Source organism: Centroberyx affinis, unplaced genomic scaffold, assembly GCF_046629955.1.
Source record: "Centroberyx affinis isolate AG114_WGS23_722 - 3 ecotype Tasmania unplaced genomic scaffold, CSIRO-AGI_Caff_v1 ptg002431l_1, whole genome shotgun sequence".
Lineage (NCBI taxonomy): Eukaryota > Metazoa > Chordata > Actinopteri > Beryciformes > Berycidae > Centroberyx > Centroberyx affinis.
The window spans coordinates 15272-33394 of record NW_027280675.1 but is presented as its reverse complement, the minus strand read 5'-3'; the positions used below and the strand labels follow the sequence as shown (position 1 = coordinate 33394).

Sequence of the window (18123 nt, the reverse complement as noted above, 5' to 3'; positions counted from 1 at the left end):
TGGACTGACAAGTAATGTGTGATGTTCCAGCAAGTTTATTCTTGTAACAAATCTTTAACATAAAAACAGAATACTTAAGATTTAGACATTAAATAGACAACCAATAGCATAAAAAATACTCTATACATCTTAAAATAAGTTGATCTAAGCAATCAAGTACACCTCAAAGAGACTGGCAACCGAGTGCATGCGGTAAAAGATTCCAAAAGGCAGTCCAATATTCACAATTGCAGCCCACATGGTGAATTTGTAGAATTTGGTCTCGATGGAGTGGTCAAACTGGGGACGAGCGCCAAATGCAGGCATGATCCAGAGCTGTCAGAACAAAAACAAGCAACACAATCAGGCCAAATTTAGGACAGGACTTGATTAACAGAAATGACATGTAAAGGAATGGCAATATGCCATTGTTAAATCAGTTATACAAGTGAATCTCAATAAAATGAAAGAAAGTAAATTAGATTTACAATGATGTTAGCTAGCAGTAAAAATGCACAGACTTCCTTCAGGACCCTTCTCTTCCAACTGAGATTTGAAGCCAGGAAGTTCCTGGGTTTATTGCTTTCTGTAACGACGCTCATCTCCATATGATCTTGGACAGCGTGAGCATTTGTGTGCAGTGCCGCTTCCTGCATCACATGGAAGGGCTCCCGGTGCAGGCCTTCAATGATGAAGTAGTTCTGCAGGCCCAGCTGGACCACAGTCAGGATTGCCCAGGCCAGGTTGAGGCCGTTCAGGTAGCCCTTGGCTCCAGTTGCCACCACAGCCACAATAGTGAAATAGCTGATGATGAATTGTCCCATCGACGCTCCCACCAGCAGCCCCACATCCAGGCTGCGTGTGGGGTTTTTCTCAGAGACGTGTTCCCTCTGGTCCAGCCTGTAGATGGCACAGCCGACCACAGTAGAGACAGACATCAGGCTCACTATCACTACATTCATTATGAAGTGAATCAGCAGGGCTTTGTTTCTCTTCTTCTGCTCCTCTTGTAGTACACCGACCTCATACACTATGAAAGTTGCCAGACCTGCAACTACCAGGAGTAATCCTGCTACAGGTCCCAAACACACATCCTTTGGACGGAACTTAACGTGGTGGGCGTGGTCTACTACTCGACCAACGTTTTTCCACATTACATATGCCATAGCAGAGGCGAAGAGACTGTATTCAATGTTGAAGGGGTACAAGTAGTAGAAGGCCTCTTTGAAGGTGTCACATGCCGAGTGACTGCATTTACACTTGTCATATCCATAGCTGGCTGAAATGGGAAAGGAAGCACTTTAGTCCAAGTTTATTTTCATTAGACTGGTTGTCCTTCCAGAAAGTGACTGCATGAATGAATTTGATGAGAAATTAATAATGTCGAGATACCTCTGTACATGCTGCCTGTGATATTCTCAAAGATTTCAGTTTGGTGAACCGATTCCTCGGTGACTGCAGCCATCCACAATACCAAGTTAGTGGAAAGGGTAAGAGTAAGCCCACACCTGAAAAAAATGAAACAATGAGTGTGCAGCAAGGTTAAACAAAACTACAATTGTTTGATTTATATCTGAATTTACCGAGTAAAATTCTTGTGTAGCTGCACACAGTCCTTGGCATGAATCCATAGGAAGTATGTCTAAAAACAGACAAGTTTTAGAAGTTTTCTCCAATTGAGCGAAATGGCCAGTTAAGTCTAAGCCAGTGCATGTTCTTACAATGCACAAGTGTCATGTTTTTAAATGCACCAACCTGGACAAATAAAAATACAGCTTGCACAACAGGGAAGGCAACTTTGACAGCAGAGTCACAATGGAGATAACCCACATAGTTAGCAATCTTGAAAATGTCCATGATCAGACTGAGGAGGCCAAACAGCACAAGTCCAGCTGCAAAAAAAAACATAATTAAGAATAGTTATTAAGGATTAAAATGTCACTCATCTAGAACTCAAGCCTACCAAATTTCAGGACAGTCTCACCTCTGAGCCACACAGGTCCTGCATGGCTGTCTTTGTACAGGCCTGCTTCGTCTTTTCGGAAGGTGAAGATAGTGTAAAACAGCATCCAGATGATGGTGAGGAGGAGGAGAATGATAAGGAAGATTTGTCTGTGTACAGCAGTAATGGCCACGCTGTTGAAGGCACTGCCACTGACTAGAGCACAACCCAGGATCAGGATGTTGACACAGATGATGCCAGACAGGAGCCATCCGCCACCGTGGTGGTTCCTCTCCCTCACCGCTTCCACACTGGGAGGACGTGCAAGACTGGGCAAATGCTGGATATTCTCCATGTGAGCTGCTGTTTCAATGTTGGATGGATGGGCCTCCACAACATCTCTCTCATCATTAGGCGTTTTCCTTAAGAGGAAAGTCACGATTTTGTAAAACAAAACACAGCAGCAATCCTATACATTTTGAAGGATACAAATTACTACAATAGCCTACCACAACAAAATTCTAAACCCCTATTGGAATATTATAGTTATGTTAGTGCTGCGGGAGATAAAATACTATTAGTTACTGTTACTACTATTCATAGTATTACATCATCACACGGTCATTTTGGTAGGAAGATAACAGGTGACTGTAATAAATTAACTGATTATTATAATCAAACGACAGCCACAGCCAATGAGCTGTCTATTTGTAATGCACCATATCGGTAGTGTGAGTGTGACAGCATGGGGTTAGGCTACTAATTGCAGCCGCTAACGGGGATCCAAAGAAAAAAACAACACTTGTTTCGCCACAGACACTTGCCACAGACAACACCTCAAGACTGGAATCGCACCACTGCAGCAATGCCTTATGCCAGTTTTACCTAGAGAAGAGTTTGTTGCAGGTCCGGAACATCTGTCGGGTTATAGTTTTCATGTCCATTCGGCTACTCGACATTGTAGGCCACGGTGACGGCCAAGATGGGCAGCGGTAGGTCTAACACCCAGACATGTAGGCCTAGAGGTTTAAAATATTGATGACATATAAAGCGATGCAAGGAAAGGGCAAAAGAACAACACCGAGAGTTGAAACCCAAAAACAAATAGCCAACTAATAACGGTGCACACGCATTGTCTGTTTGCTAGTCAGGTTGATGCAGTAGGAGTTGGACTTGGCGCACCACAAGATATCGTAAATGGAGGGAAAACAGGTGTAATCAGTTTCAACTAATTGATTATTCTCGCCCCACACCAGGTGTGATGCTCCAATACATTTCAGGAGCAATCTGGGATCCGGTCGCCTCTCCAAAGTAAATGCCCTCGTATGAGCCATATCCGACCTGCTGCACTTGATTTACACGTTATTCCACAAGGATTAATTGAGGCCTATAGCTAGGCCGTGTGTGAAATTTGCAACGCTGCTTTTTCATGACCCCAGGTAAGACTCTCTGCCTCAGGCAGTGCATGAGTGCTATGAGCTCAAAAATTAAGCATTAGGAATTAGGCCTACTGATGTGAAATCATTTATGGCCTAAACACAGGAAGGGAAAAACGTGCCATGGACCGAGTTGCAGGTTTTCATATGGTTATATCACATCCTTTCAACAGACTACGATTAACAGCCCACTAGGCCACATATTACTTCTACTACTACTGTACTACTAGCCTACTACTACTACTAATAATAATAATAATAATGATAATAATAATAGTAATAATAATAATAATAATAATACAATTTTATTTATTCATTCATTCACTGATCGCTCTCTGTCCTCCATCTTATTACTAAATGAACAGATAAAAAGATGGCCTGAATAAACCTCCGCCATGCTGAACAATTCTAAAGTTATCATTCCTATCACTTAAATTTTAAGTTAAATTAATTTCTTGATCCCACAAACATACTCCCAAGTTTTGGAATGAGGTCTCTGTCTAGTTCCATAGTTATGGCTAAAAAAATTCTAATAGTCTAATGGTGGAGATCCCAGATCTGGATCACCAACAAAATCTAATCAATTGTTCTTTGACCCAAGACCTATCAGGCCACCAAATTTCATTGAAATCTGTTCAGCAGTTTTTCAGATATCCTGCTGACAGACAAACTAAACGAAAGGGCGAAAACAACCTCCATGGTGGATATAAAAAAATACTTTTAAAGCGATTAAAAAGCTGTCTTGGGACATAAAAGGACTAAGATAGTTCAGTTATTGCAGAAAAAGTAAATCTTTTACAGGTCACCTGGTTCCAAAGCTGAATGTTTCCCCTAGCTCATCACTTTACTGGCAACCTGTGCACTTGTGCTGGTCACAAGGTTGGAAACAAAGGTCGCTTTAATGTTCTCTCAGTTTGTCACAAACATTCAAGATGCTGAAAATGCCAGACGTGTTTCTTCTCTTCTGTCTTGTTGGGGTGACAAATGCCCTGTACAAGCAATGGATTCCTGACACCAACTATGAGAATAAAACCAACTGGGACAAAGGAGTTGTTCCATGCGGTAATGACAAAGTTCAGTTTTCAGTCCAGAGAAAAGTGTCAGTGTATGTGGAGACCACCCATTCTGTGCAGGAGATGAGGTTGCCAGTTGGTGGTGAGTTCATCCTGAATTCAGGAGCTGGATTTTATGTTGGGGGCGGACAAGAGCCGGGCTGCGGAGCAGGTGGCACTCACCAGTTCAAAGATTCAGAATCTTCTCAGTGGTTCAACCCAGCCCTGTGGCAGGCAGCCACAACTCTGGATGACCTGCAGAATGGACACTTCTTGTTCTCGGTCCATGAGGAGAGCGTTCCTTGCCAGTATGACGATGTGGTGTTCAAAGCCCGCTCCTCTTTCAGAGTGGATACCACATCCAGTAAGCCTAGCATTCCTGTCCAAACTGTGTCTGTACTGGGGAAGACCTTTAGTAGCAGATCTGAGTTCTCCCAATACCTCAGTTCAGGCTCGGGCCGACTGCAATTTCATGGATCCTCAACTGTCAGTGTTGGAAACTCAGGCTGCGCAGATCCCTCTGGCTGTGACTGTGGGAATTCTGTAAGCCATGAGCGGATCTGTGGCAGTGTAACATGTTCCCCTCTCACCTGTAAGAAGCCTCTCCGACCTGTAGGACACTGCTGTGATGTGTGTGGTGCCATTGTCACCATCCATTATACCATCGGCTTCAACCTACAGACTTACAGACAACGGCTCCAGCACCTATTTCTTGTCCAGCCATCATACAAATCCATTCAGTTGGGCATGTCCAAAGTCTTCAAGTCACAGCGGTTCATGGGGATCATCCCATTTGGTGCCTCAGCTGAGATCCAGATAGTGCTTCTGGATGGGAAGACCGGCCCACAGGCAGGTATGGTTGCAGAGTCTCTGGCCCGTGACATACTGAAGGATGTCCATTCTCAAGGCTCTCACCTGGGAATTGCTGGGGCTGAATTCCAGGCCTCCTCCGGAAGCAGCAACAGTGATGATCTGGGGAGTAGCACTGAGATGGTGGTTGGAATTGTGTTTGGATTATTAATTCTACTGACACTCGTTGCCATCTTGGTTGTCCTGGTTCGTAAGAGGGTTATCCACATGCCCCAAATCTCCATGCCATCAATGCCTTCGATGCCGTCTCTGAGCAGCTTGAAGAAAAACAGTGACATTGGAGAACTTGGTGGGCCTCTTGACCACGGCTTTGATAATCCTATGTTTGACAAGCCCACCACTTTGCCTGCTTTACCCAGTCTGTATGGGACTGAAGTTAATGGTTCAATCTCCTTGACTCAGTCGGGTGTGCACTTTGTAAATCCAGTGTATGATGAGAATGAAACTGATTTTAATGCCTGAAGTCTACTGTAGTGAAAAGTAGGGATGTTGATTATTTCCAATGTACTTTCATTTCTTTTTTATTATGGAAATATATTAGTTGATGATTTACAATCACTTCACAAACAATAAATACTCTCATAACTACAATAATCCAGCAATGTAAATAAGCTCATAAAATAGCTGACAGACATTGAAGCAATTTGATAACTGAATGAACTTGTGAAACAAATAAAGGAATTGTTGGCAGGTAATTGCATTTTTTTTCATACCATATTCCAGAGTAGTAAAACTGCAGTAAATTTCTAACACCCATATTACTACACATAAGTTCATTGTGTACATGTTGCACAGTCACCACTAGATGGTAGTAAGTATAACCTTCTCTGACACTAATTTACTTCAATGAAAAAAAAAATCCTCCATGTATACCTTGTTATACAAACAGAATAAACATTCAAAATGTGCTAATTTTCCTTTTACAACCTCACATTCCTAACAATCTGGGGCAGCAGGTGTTGGCATATTGTGCATTGTGTTTGCATTAATTAGAGAAACTATATTGTCCTTCTTTGAGAGCCAGGCAGTAGCATACAAGGGCTCTATGAAATCAGCCTTGTACTTGTGGAGCAGCGTGATAGAGCCGGTCACATCATAGAAGGCAATAGAGCCTTGATAAAAGTCAACATATAACCCAATCCTTGTGATATCAGTGCCTTCTAAGGGTGTCTCTACACCAGCATGCCAAGCAGAGAAACCTCGCCTGTTCCTTCCCAGACACCAAGAAAAGTCATTCCCAGTGATGCAGCTAGTGTTTTGCTCTCCCTTACGATCAATGCTCTTATATGTGACTCCTATGTGTGCACCCTCCCCACTCAGCTCTATTTCAATGTAATGCCTCCCCAGGTAAAGGCTCTCTGAGGTCATTGCCTGACGCCAATACTCAAAGCGCCCAGGGTTGTCTGGGTAGCTGTGCTGCCAGGGGCTGGTGTTGGTCAGCTTTCTGCTGTCCTCTGTCAATCGTAGGAAATGATGGGTGGTGTCTGGGTCAAAGGTCAAACTCCTTGTATCTATAGGGGAAACACATTTGTCATTGCACGTAATTGGAGTGTCACTTATATGCTTAAAAAAAGGGACAATGAGCATCTGTATTCAAAGAATAGAAAACACAAAAATGAAATTGTTGCATGTACATTAAAAACCTTAAAAACAGTTATTTACATTTCAAGAAGCCCTCTCGGGTTTCAGGGTCAGGCAGGGGTGAAGGCTGAGATTCTGCCATCTGGGCTTGGACCATGGCTTTAGTACCTAGGGTATCAGTCATCAGAGAGGTTATTCTGTATTTTGGTAAGACATTATGGTTTATAAATATATTGAATAATTAATTGGTAGATAAAAAAACATGAAAACGTGGAGAAGAACAAACAAAGAAGAACTAAAAACAGCACAGAGCAAGATCCACTGGAGAAGTATTGTTGAGGCACTTTTCGCCACAAGGAGCCACAAGATGTAAGGTAAGGAATACAATATGATGTACTGTACACCCACCACTTTTGCAGACTGTCACCAGTTTCTCCCTGTAGGAGGAGAGGATTTGGTCACACAGCTCCTGGGTAGCATCAGTCACCACATGACTGAAAGGGGCTAGATGGTCCATGAGGTTGACGTACACACCAGGCAGACACACATCCATCACTCCTTTCTTCCACTCTGAGTACTCCTACAACAAGCAAAATGAAAGTAACCATACACTGTAACTCATAATAACCCTTCAGGATCACATGATGAAGTGACATAAAACTGTTAAATAACCTGCAACTCCTTTTCACTGATCCAGCACTAAGACAGTGGTTTTTTTTTCCCATGAAATGAATGAAAGGAATTTTGTCAGATATGCCTACTCTGTATACACTGTCAACACTCCAAAATCCAAAATAAACCGTCTGTCTCAGAGAACATTCTGTACTAATCCCCAGGTATCAGATCATATGAGGCAAGGTTGACACTGACAGGGTAAAGCTGTGTCTTAAATTTGTTTTTTAATATCCTATATATTTTTACCCGCAGGAAGTCGACATCGGTCTTGTTCCTGGACAGTCTGTCCATTTGAGCCAAGGTTTTCGTCAGCTCTGCCCTCCTCTGCTCAAGATGTGCCTGTATGCCCTCTGCCTGTTTGAGGGCCTGTCTCTGCTCTCCCTGCAGTACCTCCACTGCCCCTCTCCTGGCCTCCTCCACCGCTGTCTGCAGCCTGGCAAACTGCTCCTCAATAACAACACCAACCCCTGCCACAGAAGACTGAAGGGGCAGAGTGCAATTACAGAGACACACACAGAATAAAAACACTGAAGGCTGGAATATGACAATAACATAATAATATCTTGTGAGGTTGTGCTGGGCCATTGTGCATTAGATCAATAAATTATAACACAGGCAGTGGATTCTGGTGTAACATTTGCCTATGCAATGTACCTTAATTGAGGCATTGTTGCTCTGTAGCTTTCCAACTGCCTTCTCAGCTGCTGAGACGCTCTGGATAATCTCTACTTGTTTCTTCTGCAATTCGGTCTGCATACAATCAAACACAAGTGCAACAGATACTACATCAGGTTCTCAAACAAGACCATATGTTGGGACAAATGCCAGAGGATTACTAACATACCATAACTGAGCATTTTGCCCTCTTTTTCCCTGTTTGTAAGAGGGAAGTTAAAGCTCTGTAATCAGACTTAGGAATTCTATTTCAGATATAACAGTCAGTATTAAAAAGATAAGTTTGTGATAATCAAATGAGAAGTCTGCCAACATGTCTTTCTACTAGACATCAGGCCTTGCATTCACAGGAACATACATTAATGTCACTTTGTGTTATACACTGTGAAATTTATTGTACTTTGAGTGAGTGTGTGTGTGTTTATGTGAGTGTGTGTTTAAGACCTCAATTTCTTTGCGCGCCTCCCCTACAGATGCAGATGTGTGCCCATCATGCTCCTGGCTCTCGCAGTCCCGACACACACAGCATCCATCTGCCAGGCAGAAGCGTTCAAGAGGAAGATGATGGACCTCACACGTCCGACACTCAATGTCGTGGAGGGGATCCACCAGCCGATGGTTTTGAAACTTGGCGTTCTCCAGATGGGGCCTGAGATGGGATTCACAGTAAGACACTAGGCAGGTCAGGCAGGATTTTACAGCCTTGCTGTGGTTCTCGATGCAGGAGTCACATAGCACATCATCCGGGAGCAGTGTGTCGGAGTTACTTTCCCCAGATGCAGCCATGCTGGTAGGATCCCCCAGGTCTTTGTTTGCGTGAGAGTTGTCCTGTTTTTCACAAGGTGGCGGATTCTCTTTCATGTTCTCCTCATTGTTTGTGTCGGGAATCTCCATGTCTGAGTGTGACCTACTGTAGTCTCTGCCCGATCAGCCTTAGATACAGCCCCTCTACTCACTGGAGACCTGAACTGGTGAAGCTTCGTGCTAAACTGTCACAAGGCCTAACTTCTCCACACTCCGACACTGCTCTTTCCTGTCTTTAATGCAATCCGAGGACCCCCTTGAGCGCATAAAGAAAGAATTGAGAACCACGCCTAAGATCTTTTGTTAAGTCAGCCAGCCAAAGCATTCTCATTTTTCACCCCTCCCCTGTTTTTCCCTTCTCTTTCCCCTGTATCCAACCTCACTAAGCTCAAGACGCAGCTTGACCAGATCACAGAGATGAGGGGAGGAAATGACGCGTGTATTGTAGCCCAGCAAGGAGGGGAGTAAATGTACTCATGTTCATTACCTATAAGCTACTGACTTGACTTGTTTCTTGTTGTCTTTTTACTTTCAAATTATGTGACAATAATGAATTAATAAAGCTAGAGATGTACACATCAAAACTGTACACGGATACTATTCTAGTTGACATTATCACAAATAAGTAATTCACTGAGACCTTGGCTGAACACTGTTATAGGACCTTTGAGGAGGAGGCTGACAGTGTTTCCTTTTGATAACAGAGTTATGCTGGAATTCTCAGAGGCATTGAGTTTCCAGACAGCAGCGCTTATCTACCACTTCCTGACTTCATGTCATGCAGTACATAGTGAGGAGGCACTGACCCTTGTGTTGTGTGTGAGCAGCTGGTGCAGGATTATTATGACTAGTTGAAGATGCCAAAACAGCCATTTTCCTCTTTCATGCACACACACACACACACACACACACACACACACACACACACACACACACACATATACTTGGCTGTAGCAGGAAATGTAAATAGGTAGCTAGAGTTCCTGCCATGGTAGACTGTCTTTGTAAACAGGTAATGCCTGAGACTGTATTTTCACTGACCTGTAGTTCTGAAACTGCATAATAAAGAACAGTATAATAGACATGTTGCTAAGCAGGAACCCAGCAAATTTCATGAAATTCAGTTATACTTTAGCTACATAAATGAATGAGTATCAGTGTACTTTCTTACATTGTTCTATCTCCCAAGATAGAGTATATGGATACCTCAGTGAAATAGAATACAGCATAATTTAAATTAGTACTTTTATTAAGCCAAAAGTCCACTTGAAAAATGTTCCTTTTTAAAAAATTAGACATTCAATGTTGACATCTTTTCCTTTTCAGATGTAGCCTATCTGCCTATATTAAAAACTATTCAAGACACAAACTGTTGACAAGACTATGATATAGACAAGATATGAGTGCTTTTAAGGTTTATACCTCACTGCATATTCACTGGACATGCAAAATATAGAACTAAAACATGTTATTTTGTGTATTAGAAAAATACGTATCTAAAGATGACATGTTTTCACACAATGCACAATACTATAGAGTATTCAAAAACAGGATTCAATATATTTGCTCACTGACTCTACAAACAATTGGCCTGCATTGCTAGTGAGCCAAACTTGGATTGACATGGCTCACTGTATGTAAACATGTACAGATGTGTGAATATAATGACTGCACATCAGCTGAGTGAGTCAAGGAAAAAAATATTTTTAAAATTGATTAATAAACAAATTGTCATGAAATGAATGTCCAAAGCATCTATTAGAAAAAATACATTTAAACAAATGCACAGGCACAAGCAATGCAGGCACATGAGATGGTAGGACTTACCCCACAGGGGCAAACATGTTCAGGGGACACAGACCACACAATCGACTCTCCATTAATTATGCCACTTGACATACAAGGACACTGCAGGACACTGTACTCTGATAATCGTCATTGAGTTTGTTCATTCATGCAATGCAGTGGACTCCCGTAACTCTGTAAGGCTATGTGATTCTCCTGAGTCTAACAACACAAGGTAAAATCACGACAATGTCCTTTCTGCTTTGTTACCACAGAGTTACCAGAGGAGGTAAATCATTAAGTCCATACATGACACTCTCTCCACAGTGCTCTACTGACCTTTAAGGCTAGATAAGCACGCAGCAGGAGGATCATCGTGTTATCTGTAGAGTAAAATGGAAGACGAGAGAGGAACCATTTCAGAATAAACCATGTTTGTAACAGAAGAGGTTTTCATTTGAAAATAAAATTTCCTCAATGGCTAGATCTCTATGACTAGAAGAAAGATGCATCATTAAAAATCTCATTAAAAAAACAACAACAACCAGCACTTACAGTTCTGTGTCCTCAATGCAGTCTGGGTCCTCAATGGTCTCCAGGCGTCTCTTACAAGCATCTAAGATCTTCTTCCTCGGTCCTAAGGGGATGTGGATGCTCTTGAGGTCATGGTCAGAGCACAGCAATAGCGCTTCGAGGTCGATCTTCTCCCTCTTGAAGATGGAGGTAAACTCGCTCATGCTCTGGGTGGCCAGGAAGACCTCCAGGGGGTTTGTCTCAGGCTCATCGTCGTCGTCCAGCCCCAGCTCCACCTCGTCCCAGGGCAACTCCTGCACGTTCCTCTCCTGCAGGCTGCGTGCACTGCCAATGCTGTCTTCATCCAGACTCGGGGAATGCTGCAGCCTGCTGCGTAAACGTACGGTATCGGCTGACCGGCCCATGCCCGCCACACTGGCCTCATCCCGTCCACCTAGGCCAAACATCCCCCCACTCACATAGTTCCTCCTAAAAACCATGGTGCCCAGACCAGGCCGGTTGAACAGGGAGTCGTGGCCTGAGTCGGTGCTGATCTCAGAATAGTCCACATCGGGCCCATGGAGGTCCGGCTCGCTGATGGCACGTGAAATGGCATCGTCATTGATTCCAGAGAACATGTCACGAACGTTGCGGCGGCCATGGTCCTTTGGGTTGACATAGGTCCCCTGTTTGATGAACATGACATCGTTGCCCAGCTGAAGGCCAGAGAGGGAGCGAACACTCTTCCTTCCATCCTCATAGATTTTGAAGGTCCCATCCCCTTGTTTCCTTCTCTCCAACTTCTTCTGGATCTTTGTCTTCCCCCGGTTTGTGGCATGAAAAGTAGCCTTACAGGATAGGAATAACACATAAATTAGTCATAAGCATATCAACTGAAAAGTAAGAGTAGATTCATGAAAAATCCTGACCTGAGAATATGGCACACTGACGGTAGTTGGATTGAAGTTGTGCATCTTGCGGCTCACAGAGCTGCTGGTGTAACTGGAAAAGCTCATGACATCTGATATAGAAGTCTCAGATGCCTCCTTATGGAACTTCCGCTCCATACGCTTGTGGTGCTTCTTCTGCATCTTCACACACTCTTTGATTCGCCTCTCAGCTTCTCGAAACGCCCGGTCCTTCAGCTTGCCGACAAGCTTGGGGTTGAGGGCTGTCTGCTTGGCAGCAATGGAGTCCAGGTAGCGGACACAGTCCATGTGACTTTTTGCGGCGGCCATGTCCAACGGCGTGTGGTAGTCGTTGTCCAGGCACCATATGTTGGCACCGAAAGACACCAGGAAGGAGAGGCAGTTGTGGTGACCATTGGCAGCCCCCAGGTGGAGTGGCGTGTTCCCCCATATGTCACACTTGTCAGGGTTTCCTCTGTGTGCGGAAGAAATAAGTTAGATACCACCTTTAGACTCAGAGAACTTGAACGAGAGACAGAGACCAATATGTCCTACAGACTTATATATATTATCCTAGAGACTTATATATATTTCCATCTCTCTCGGACTGTTTGAAACATAAATCCCTTATAAAACACTGACCCATCATTGCTAAGAGAAGTGTCACAGTTCCAAAGGCTAAGTGTTAGCTAGGTGCAATACGAGCCAGGATACAGATTACCTTCTTCTTGTCGTCTGTTTAGATGACCCTAAATATAGTGACTCACTCATGAGTAAGCTTATGATTTTTTGATTATGTTTTCAGCACTGACCTGCCATCCATGGGTTGTTCATGGAGTCTTAATTAATAATTTAAAGCCTAAACATTGCGTGGCCTTTATGCATCTGAAAAAAGGTCACAGATCTCTTCTAGGCCATAAACCATTTTAAAAGGCTCAAACCAACTGGCAAATGGCAGGATGGTTTGATTAATCATATCCAGCACAGGGAATTTATTATTATTTGGGGGCATATCGGCAATAATATCATCAGTGCTCACCCTTGGCCAACAGCCCACGACCTTAGGGTTACCTCTACTTGTGCTACACTGTTGCTGTTGGTCTGTAATATGACCACAGGCTTGCCAGCATTGCCATTACACTACCTGTATCCAGTTTCAGGGGGAGGCCGGATAGGTTGTGCCTGACTCAGAAGCACAACTGTGCATAGCTGGTGATGTCATGCTGGATTCCTCAAGTCATAACACATTACAGCTGGTTGGCTAGACAGAGGAAGTGTATGGAGCTTTCTCACTTCTCTTTGCCATGATAGGCTTACTATACAAATCTATGATGACTCATCTATTCTCTGATTACTGGAATTTTGTTGTAATTATTATTCAATCATGCATTAGCATTTCATTTTCTACTGACAACGGAAATTGTTCTAAGGAAAACAGGATGTACATGTAATATACAAGCTGTAGGTGGCCACTGCAACTTTGCATTGCATGGGACTCGAATTTCAAGTAAAATTTTCTGTCCATCTTTCAGTTAAGAACCTCCTGGTGAGTGGTCCCTCCTCTGAATTTACATTTTTATTGGATTGACTGTCTTATCCTTGCATAGCATCAGTTCTCCAATGGAGCCATGTACAGACTGTTCAATATTTGATGAGATGGAGGTGAAGCCATTGTAGAAGCTCAGATATATTATTTATGGATTGAGTTGTAAGGTTTTCACAGGGAATGTGTGTCAGATCTGCTAGACCCAACCAGGGCAGCGATTAGCACCCTCTCACCTGCAGACCCTGATTTCAACCCCCAAGCCTTTGGCCTGGACAGGATTGGGTTCTTATTCTGAGAGCGCAGTGGACAGACAAACACCTCAGTGAAATGGTCATGGTTTGCTACAGTTTGAAGGTGATAGAATGCTTGTCATCATTGTGTGAGATATGATGTACTTGGCTAACAGCCCAGGAGGCACCAATAAAACAACGATCAAACAATGAAATAACACCGTTAACTCGGCACAGAAAGACTGAAATAGATAAAGGAACATGAAAAGATAAACTGCAATTAGCCCAGCGGTAAGTTATGTTATCTTTATTTTGAGACAAAATATTTATTACTTTACTAAACTCAGATTGTATAATAAGCTTGTCTCAGGTAAGGACTTCCTTATATAATAGCTTTATCTATAATAATTTATGTTTCTCCCTGTAAAATGCTGATCACAATAGTAACAGGGCTGCTTTCCTCTTATCCCTCCCCAGTTCTTTATCACATTGTGGGGTGTTTCGCCTTCAATCCCAGCGACAGCTTGATGTTACTGTATACTCAATGCAATATACCTGCCACACATAGCACTGTACTGCATTGTCCCCATAAAGTTGTCAAGCATCATTAAACTTCTCATCATTATTTCCCTGGGTTTCACGAGTTTGGCGTCTCTGTGAAACATTATGGCAGCTATTAATCTTTAATTTTAGAACCAAATGTCAGTCAGGCTTTATTATTGAGGGCCAGTTTATGTTTTCTGTTATCAAGGGAATGCTGTGTCCTTGCGAGGTAAATGCCTTTAATGCCTTGTTTACACTTATTCCGTGGGAAATTTAGGGTATACCTAACCGTAACCCCTGTATTTTCACATAGCTCTAGCTATGAAATCCTTCTTGGTTTGCTGCCTGTGTGTTTTAAGAATGCAGAAGGGACCAGACATAAATGCCCTGAGCACTTCCTTATTTGTGCTCCTACATTGGTATTGCATTCAAGCAACTTGCACCAATCTATTATGTGTGATGTAAGCTTTACCGATATCAAAACATGGTCGCACACACACTGATCCACAGTGTTGTTTCACTGTTATAGTGAGTTACTCAAACTTTACTCAATTATGCACATTCATAATGGGCCCATTTTTCTGGCTGGCAGGCTAACCAGGTCAGCCACAAAAGGAGAGAAATAGGCTTTTGTGTGTTTCCCGGTCCTAACTGTCCCTTCATACAGTATGACATTTGCGCACATTGCTGAAGTATAGGCCAACATTTCTTTGTAGCCTAATTTGTCTCACCTTGAAATGGCATATATCCATTATAAATGTGAAAAACATAGATGAAAGCCACAATGATCTTTCTGGTGAAAACTCATTTCAAGTAAAAACTTTTGTTCCATAACTGTTACATAATGGAACATAAATTTCAACACAATGACCAACAATTTCCATCATATTGATGCCAAGGGTAAAAGTCAAATGCTGCAGCGTGTTAAAATAAAAGTATGTCCTGTTTCTCTGGTAAATCATTTCCCTTTGCATCCAATTATGCTATGTAATCATACAGACCAAAACACTGAAACACTGAATTTACTTAATTACATTTCTTCATAATTTAGAAAGATAAAATATAAAAATATATAAAAATATTTAACTATGTGTTTTAAAAAAAAAAGTCATTGTCAGGCTTTGATCACAGGATTTCAGGACATTTGGTGAAGTGACTTCACGTGTGCATAGTTCTACACAGTGAACAGTTGGCATGGTTTTGGAAATGACAGACCTTTTGACTGTACTGTTTGGACTGAACAACAGTACAAAAACTATCATCAAGTAATTTAGTCTAATCTTAAAACCATTTCGTTCTCGAAACAGGTAAAAATGAGTCGATTGGGCGAGCTAGTGTCACTTGTTTCTCATGCAAATAAAGTGTATTCAAGAATTTCTTAGAATTTCTTCTCAAGTGTGGAATGATCTGCCATATTCTGCCTTGATATTGATATGGGAAAAATCCTGAAACAGGCGAAATTGTCTCACCCCGTTGCGTTGGCAGAAGTTTACACTTGCTTTAAGAAAAAAATAGATTTAATTACAGAATATGCATGAGTTAAGGTGGACATTGTTTCAGGCTGGTGGCTGTAGCCTAGCCTAGTATGTGCATGCAGTGCGCACAGGATATGATGGGCCTTTTATTTGAGGAGCAGCTGGCTTTATATACCCACCCCCTTCCTACGATCAGCCGCAGAGCCTCCAGGTTGCCGTGATAAGCAGCCCATAACGTCGGTGTCATGCCATCTTCGTCCGGTGCGTTGAGATCTTTCCGCGTAGCCTCCCTCAACAGGTCCAGGTAGCCGTCCCGGGCCGCCTTGTGGTACCTGTCATTCATGGTGCAGAATTAATCCAACCTCGACCCCGTTCCGTTTGATCATCATCATCATCGTCCGGCCATGTAGTGGGCGCTGACCGGCCGAGGTGCCACTTTGCTCCACTGTCCCACCACAGCCAGTGTCTCTCCTACACAGTAGAGCCGAGAGATAGAGGCAGAGCGCGTCGGTATCCAGGGGCAGCCGGCACCGGGATGCGCACCGCATGGCTAACAGTGCTCCCGGTGGCCAATGTAGTCCACTTCAGACTGGGGCCCTGCAGTGGTAGACCCTCAAAACACCATTCATCTCTTTACATATTGCCTATGGCTGACTTTAGCATATAATATTCCTATAATATTGCGATAGGGATCTGTAGTGCGTCTGAGGTAAACTGAGTCGTGACCTTATGGGATTTTTATTTCATATAGTATCCCTATAATATTCCTATGATATTCCTATATGGACTTGTAGTGTCTGTGATAGGCCTACTCAGCAGTGAGTTTATAGTGACCCTTTCTTGATTATATATATATATATATATATACATTTTTTTTTAACTTTTTTGTATCACTATAATATTCCTATGATATTCCTATAGGGATTTATAGTGTGTCTGTAGTACTCGGTAATGAGTTTTAAATTACATTATTGTACACTATGGTGTGTTTTATCTCCTATGGTACCACTATAATATTCCTATAAGAGGGAATTTCTAGTTTCACTGGTAGGCTATTTGAATGGCATAGCCTGTCCTAAAATATTTTTGTAAGGACAGTCAAAATGTATGTAAGTGGGGCCTACAGGTACTAAAAAGGAACATAAAAAAATATTTGTGTGTTGAGTGCCTTTGGTGCTGATGATATTCTGTCAGTTTAGGCCTATAGCGTAGAGATTTGGCTACAACCCTATGGGCCAAGAAAAGTAGGTACAGATGTCACTCTACTAATTGCTGAAAAAAACAATTTCCATCCACTTCCATTAGGTTTAGGCTATCTGGAATATTTTCATTGAGTTGTATAGCCTAAATCTCAACAAAACTTTTCTGAAATTTTCATTATTTCCAAAATGTTTATGACATGGGTCTAGTAAGGCGATAACCCATTTATAACTCAGGGATAAACTCATTCAGGATAGAGGTTTCACTTAGGGTTGGTCCGATGCCATCGTCCATTCAGCCTTCTACATCGCAACATCGTGATTGAAAGCCCCCCCCAACCAATAAAAAGCCAATAAGAGAACTTTATCAAAACATTTATCCATAGAACTGATGAATATGTTTTTTAAGGAGTGTCAGCCAGAGAGCGCAAAAATATAGGATGGGTTTATTCTAATTATTATAATAGCTCCTTGCACCTGATTTACTAAAGGAAAAATAGCTTATTTAATCACACTATTTACCACCCAGTGAAAGCATGTTTTAATTTAGGCTCAGACATAACATTTATTTTTAAATCTACCTGGTTTGCGCCTGCCTTAGTAAATAGGGGGGTGAGTCTTTATTTGTATCTCACAACTGAGGATTCAAACTTAACGTTACATACAGAGCGAACTCCGGCCACACTGATCCGTCAGAAAACGGACAGAATTACTAACGGATAGGAACGTCAACGCTATTTTTTTTTTTAAAAACGCCTCTGATTTGCGGTGACGAATCCGTCAAGATAAAGTTCAACTGGGTTGCGCTGCCCGGCGGTGCCCGGACAACGGACAGCTGTCATTGAAAATGAATTCAAATCTACAACGGACTAGTTCTCTCCTATAGGAACCGAAATTTCTGAAACCGAAA

At 42.5% G+C, this 18123-nt stretch overlaps 4 protein-coding genes across 5 annotated transcripts; 1 reads left to right on the top strand and 3 right to left on the bottom strand.

Moving 5' to 3' along the window:
• Positions 1-144: 144 nt before the first annotated feature.
• LOC139656272 (proton channel OTOP2-like) lies at positions 145-2880 on the bottom strand. The gene is made up of 7 exons (XM_071533794.1): positions 2807-2880; positions 1964-2343; positions 1735-1871; positions 1563-1621; positions 1372-1487; positions 468-1258; positions 145-315 (listed from the first exon to the last, which is right to left on the bottom strand). Exons 1-7 carry the CDS (start codon positions 2878-2880, stop codon positions 145-147), a joined length of 1728 nt encoding a protein of 575 aa, XP_071389895.1.
• Positions 2881-4219: 1339 nt separating this feature from the next.
• Positions 4220-5741, top strand: amn (amnion associated transmembrane protein). The gene has a single exon (XM_071533803.1). The coding sequence runs from the start codon at positions 4290-4292 to the stop codon at positions 5739-5741; it is 1452 nt and encodes a 483-aa protein (XP_071389904.1). The 5' UTR covers positions 4220-4289.
• A 119-nt stretch (positions 5742-5860) lies between these two features.
• On the bottom strand, positions 5861-9324 carry LOC139656276 (tripartite motif-containing protein 16-like protein). Its single transcript, XM_071533798.1, has 6 exons — positions 8655-9324; positions 8190-8285; positions 7782-8015; positions 7269-7440; positions 6942-7028; positions 5861-6790 (listed from the first exon to the last, which is right to left on the bottom strand). The coding sequence occupies exons 1-6, from the start codon at positions 9102-9104 to the stop codon at positions 6216-6218; spliced, it is 1614 nt and encodes a 537-aa protein (XP_071389899.1). The 5' UTR covers positions 9105-9324; the 3' UTR covers positions 5861-6215.
• Positions 9325-10348: 1024 nt separating this feature from the next.
• Positions 10349-16454, bottom strand: ush1ga (Usher syndrome 1Ga (autosomal recessive)). 2 transcript variants are annotated; one of them, XM_071533802.1, is made up of 4 exons: positions 16194-16454; positions 12242-12695; positions 11355-12160; positions 10349-11182 (listed from the first exon to the last, which is right to left on the bottom strand). In XM_071533802.1, exons 1-4 carry the CDS (start codon positions 16355-16357, stop codon positions 11179-11181), a joined length of 1428 nt encoding a protein of 475 aa, XP_071389903.1. In that variant the 5' UTR covers positions 16358-16454; the 3' UTR covers positions 10349-11178. The 2 variants fall into 2 exon arrangements, with proteins under 2 accessions (XP_071389903.1, XP_071389902.1); XM_071533801.1 differs by lacking the exon at positions 10349-11182 and having other exon boundaries at positions 11351-12160.
• Between the last annotated feature and the right edge of the window lie 1669 nt (positions 16455-18123).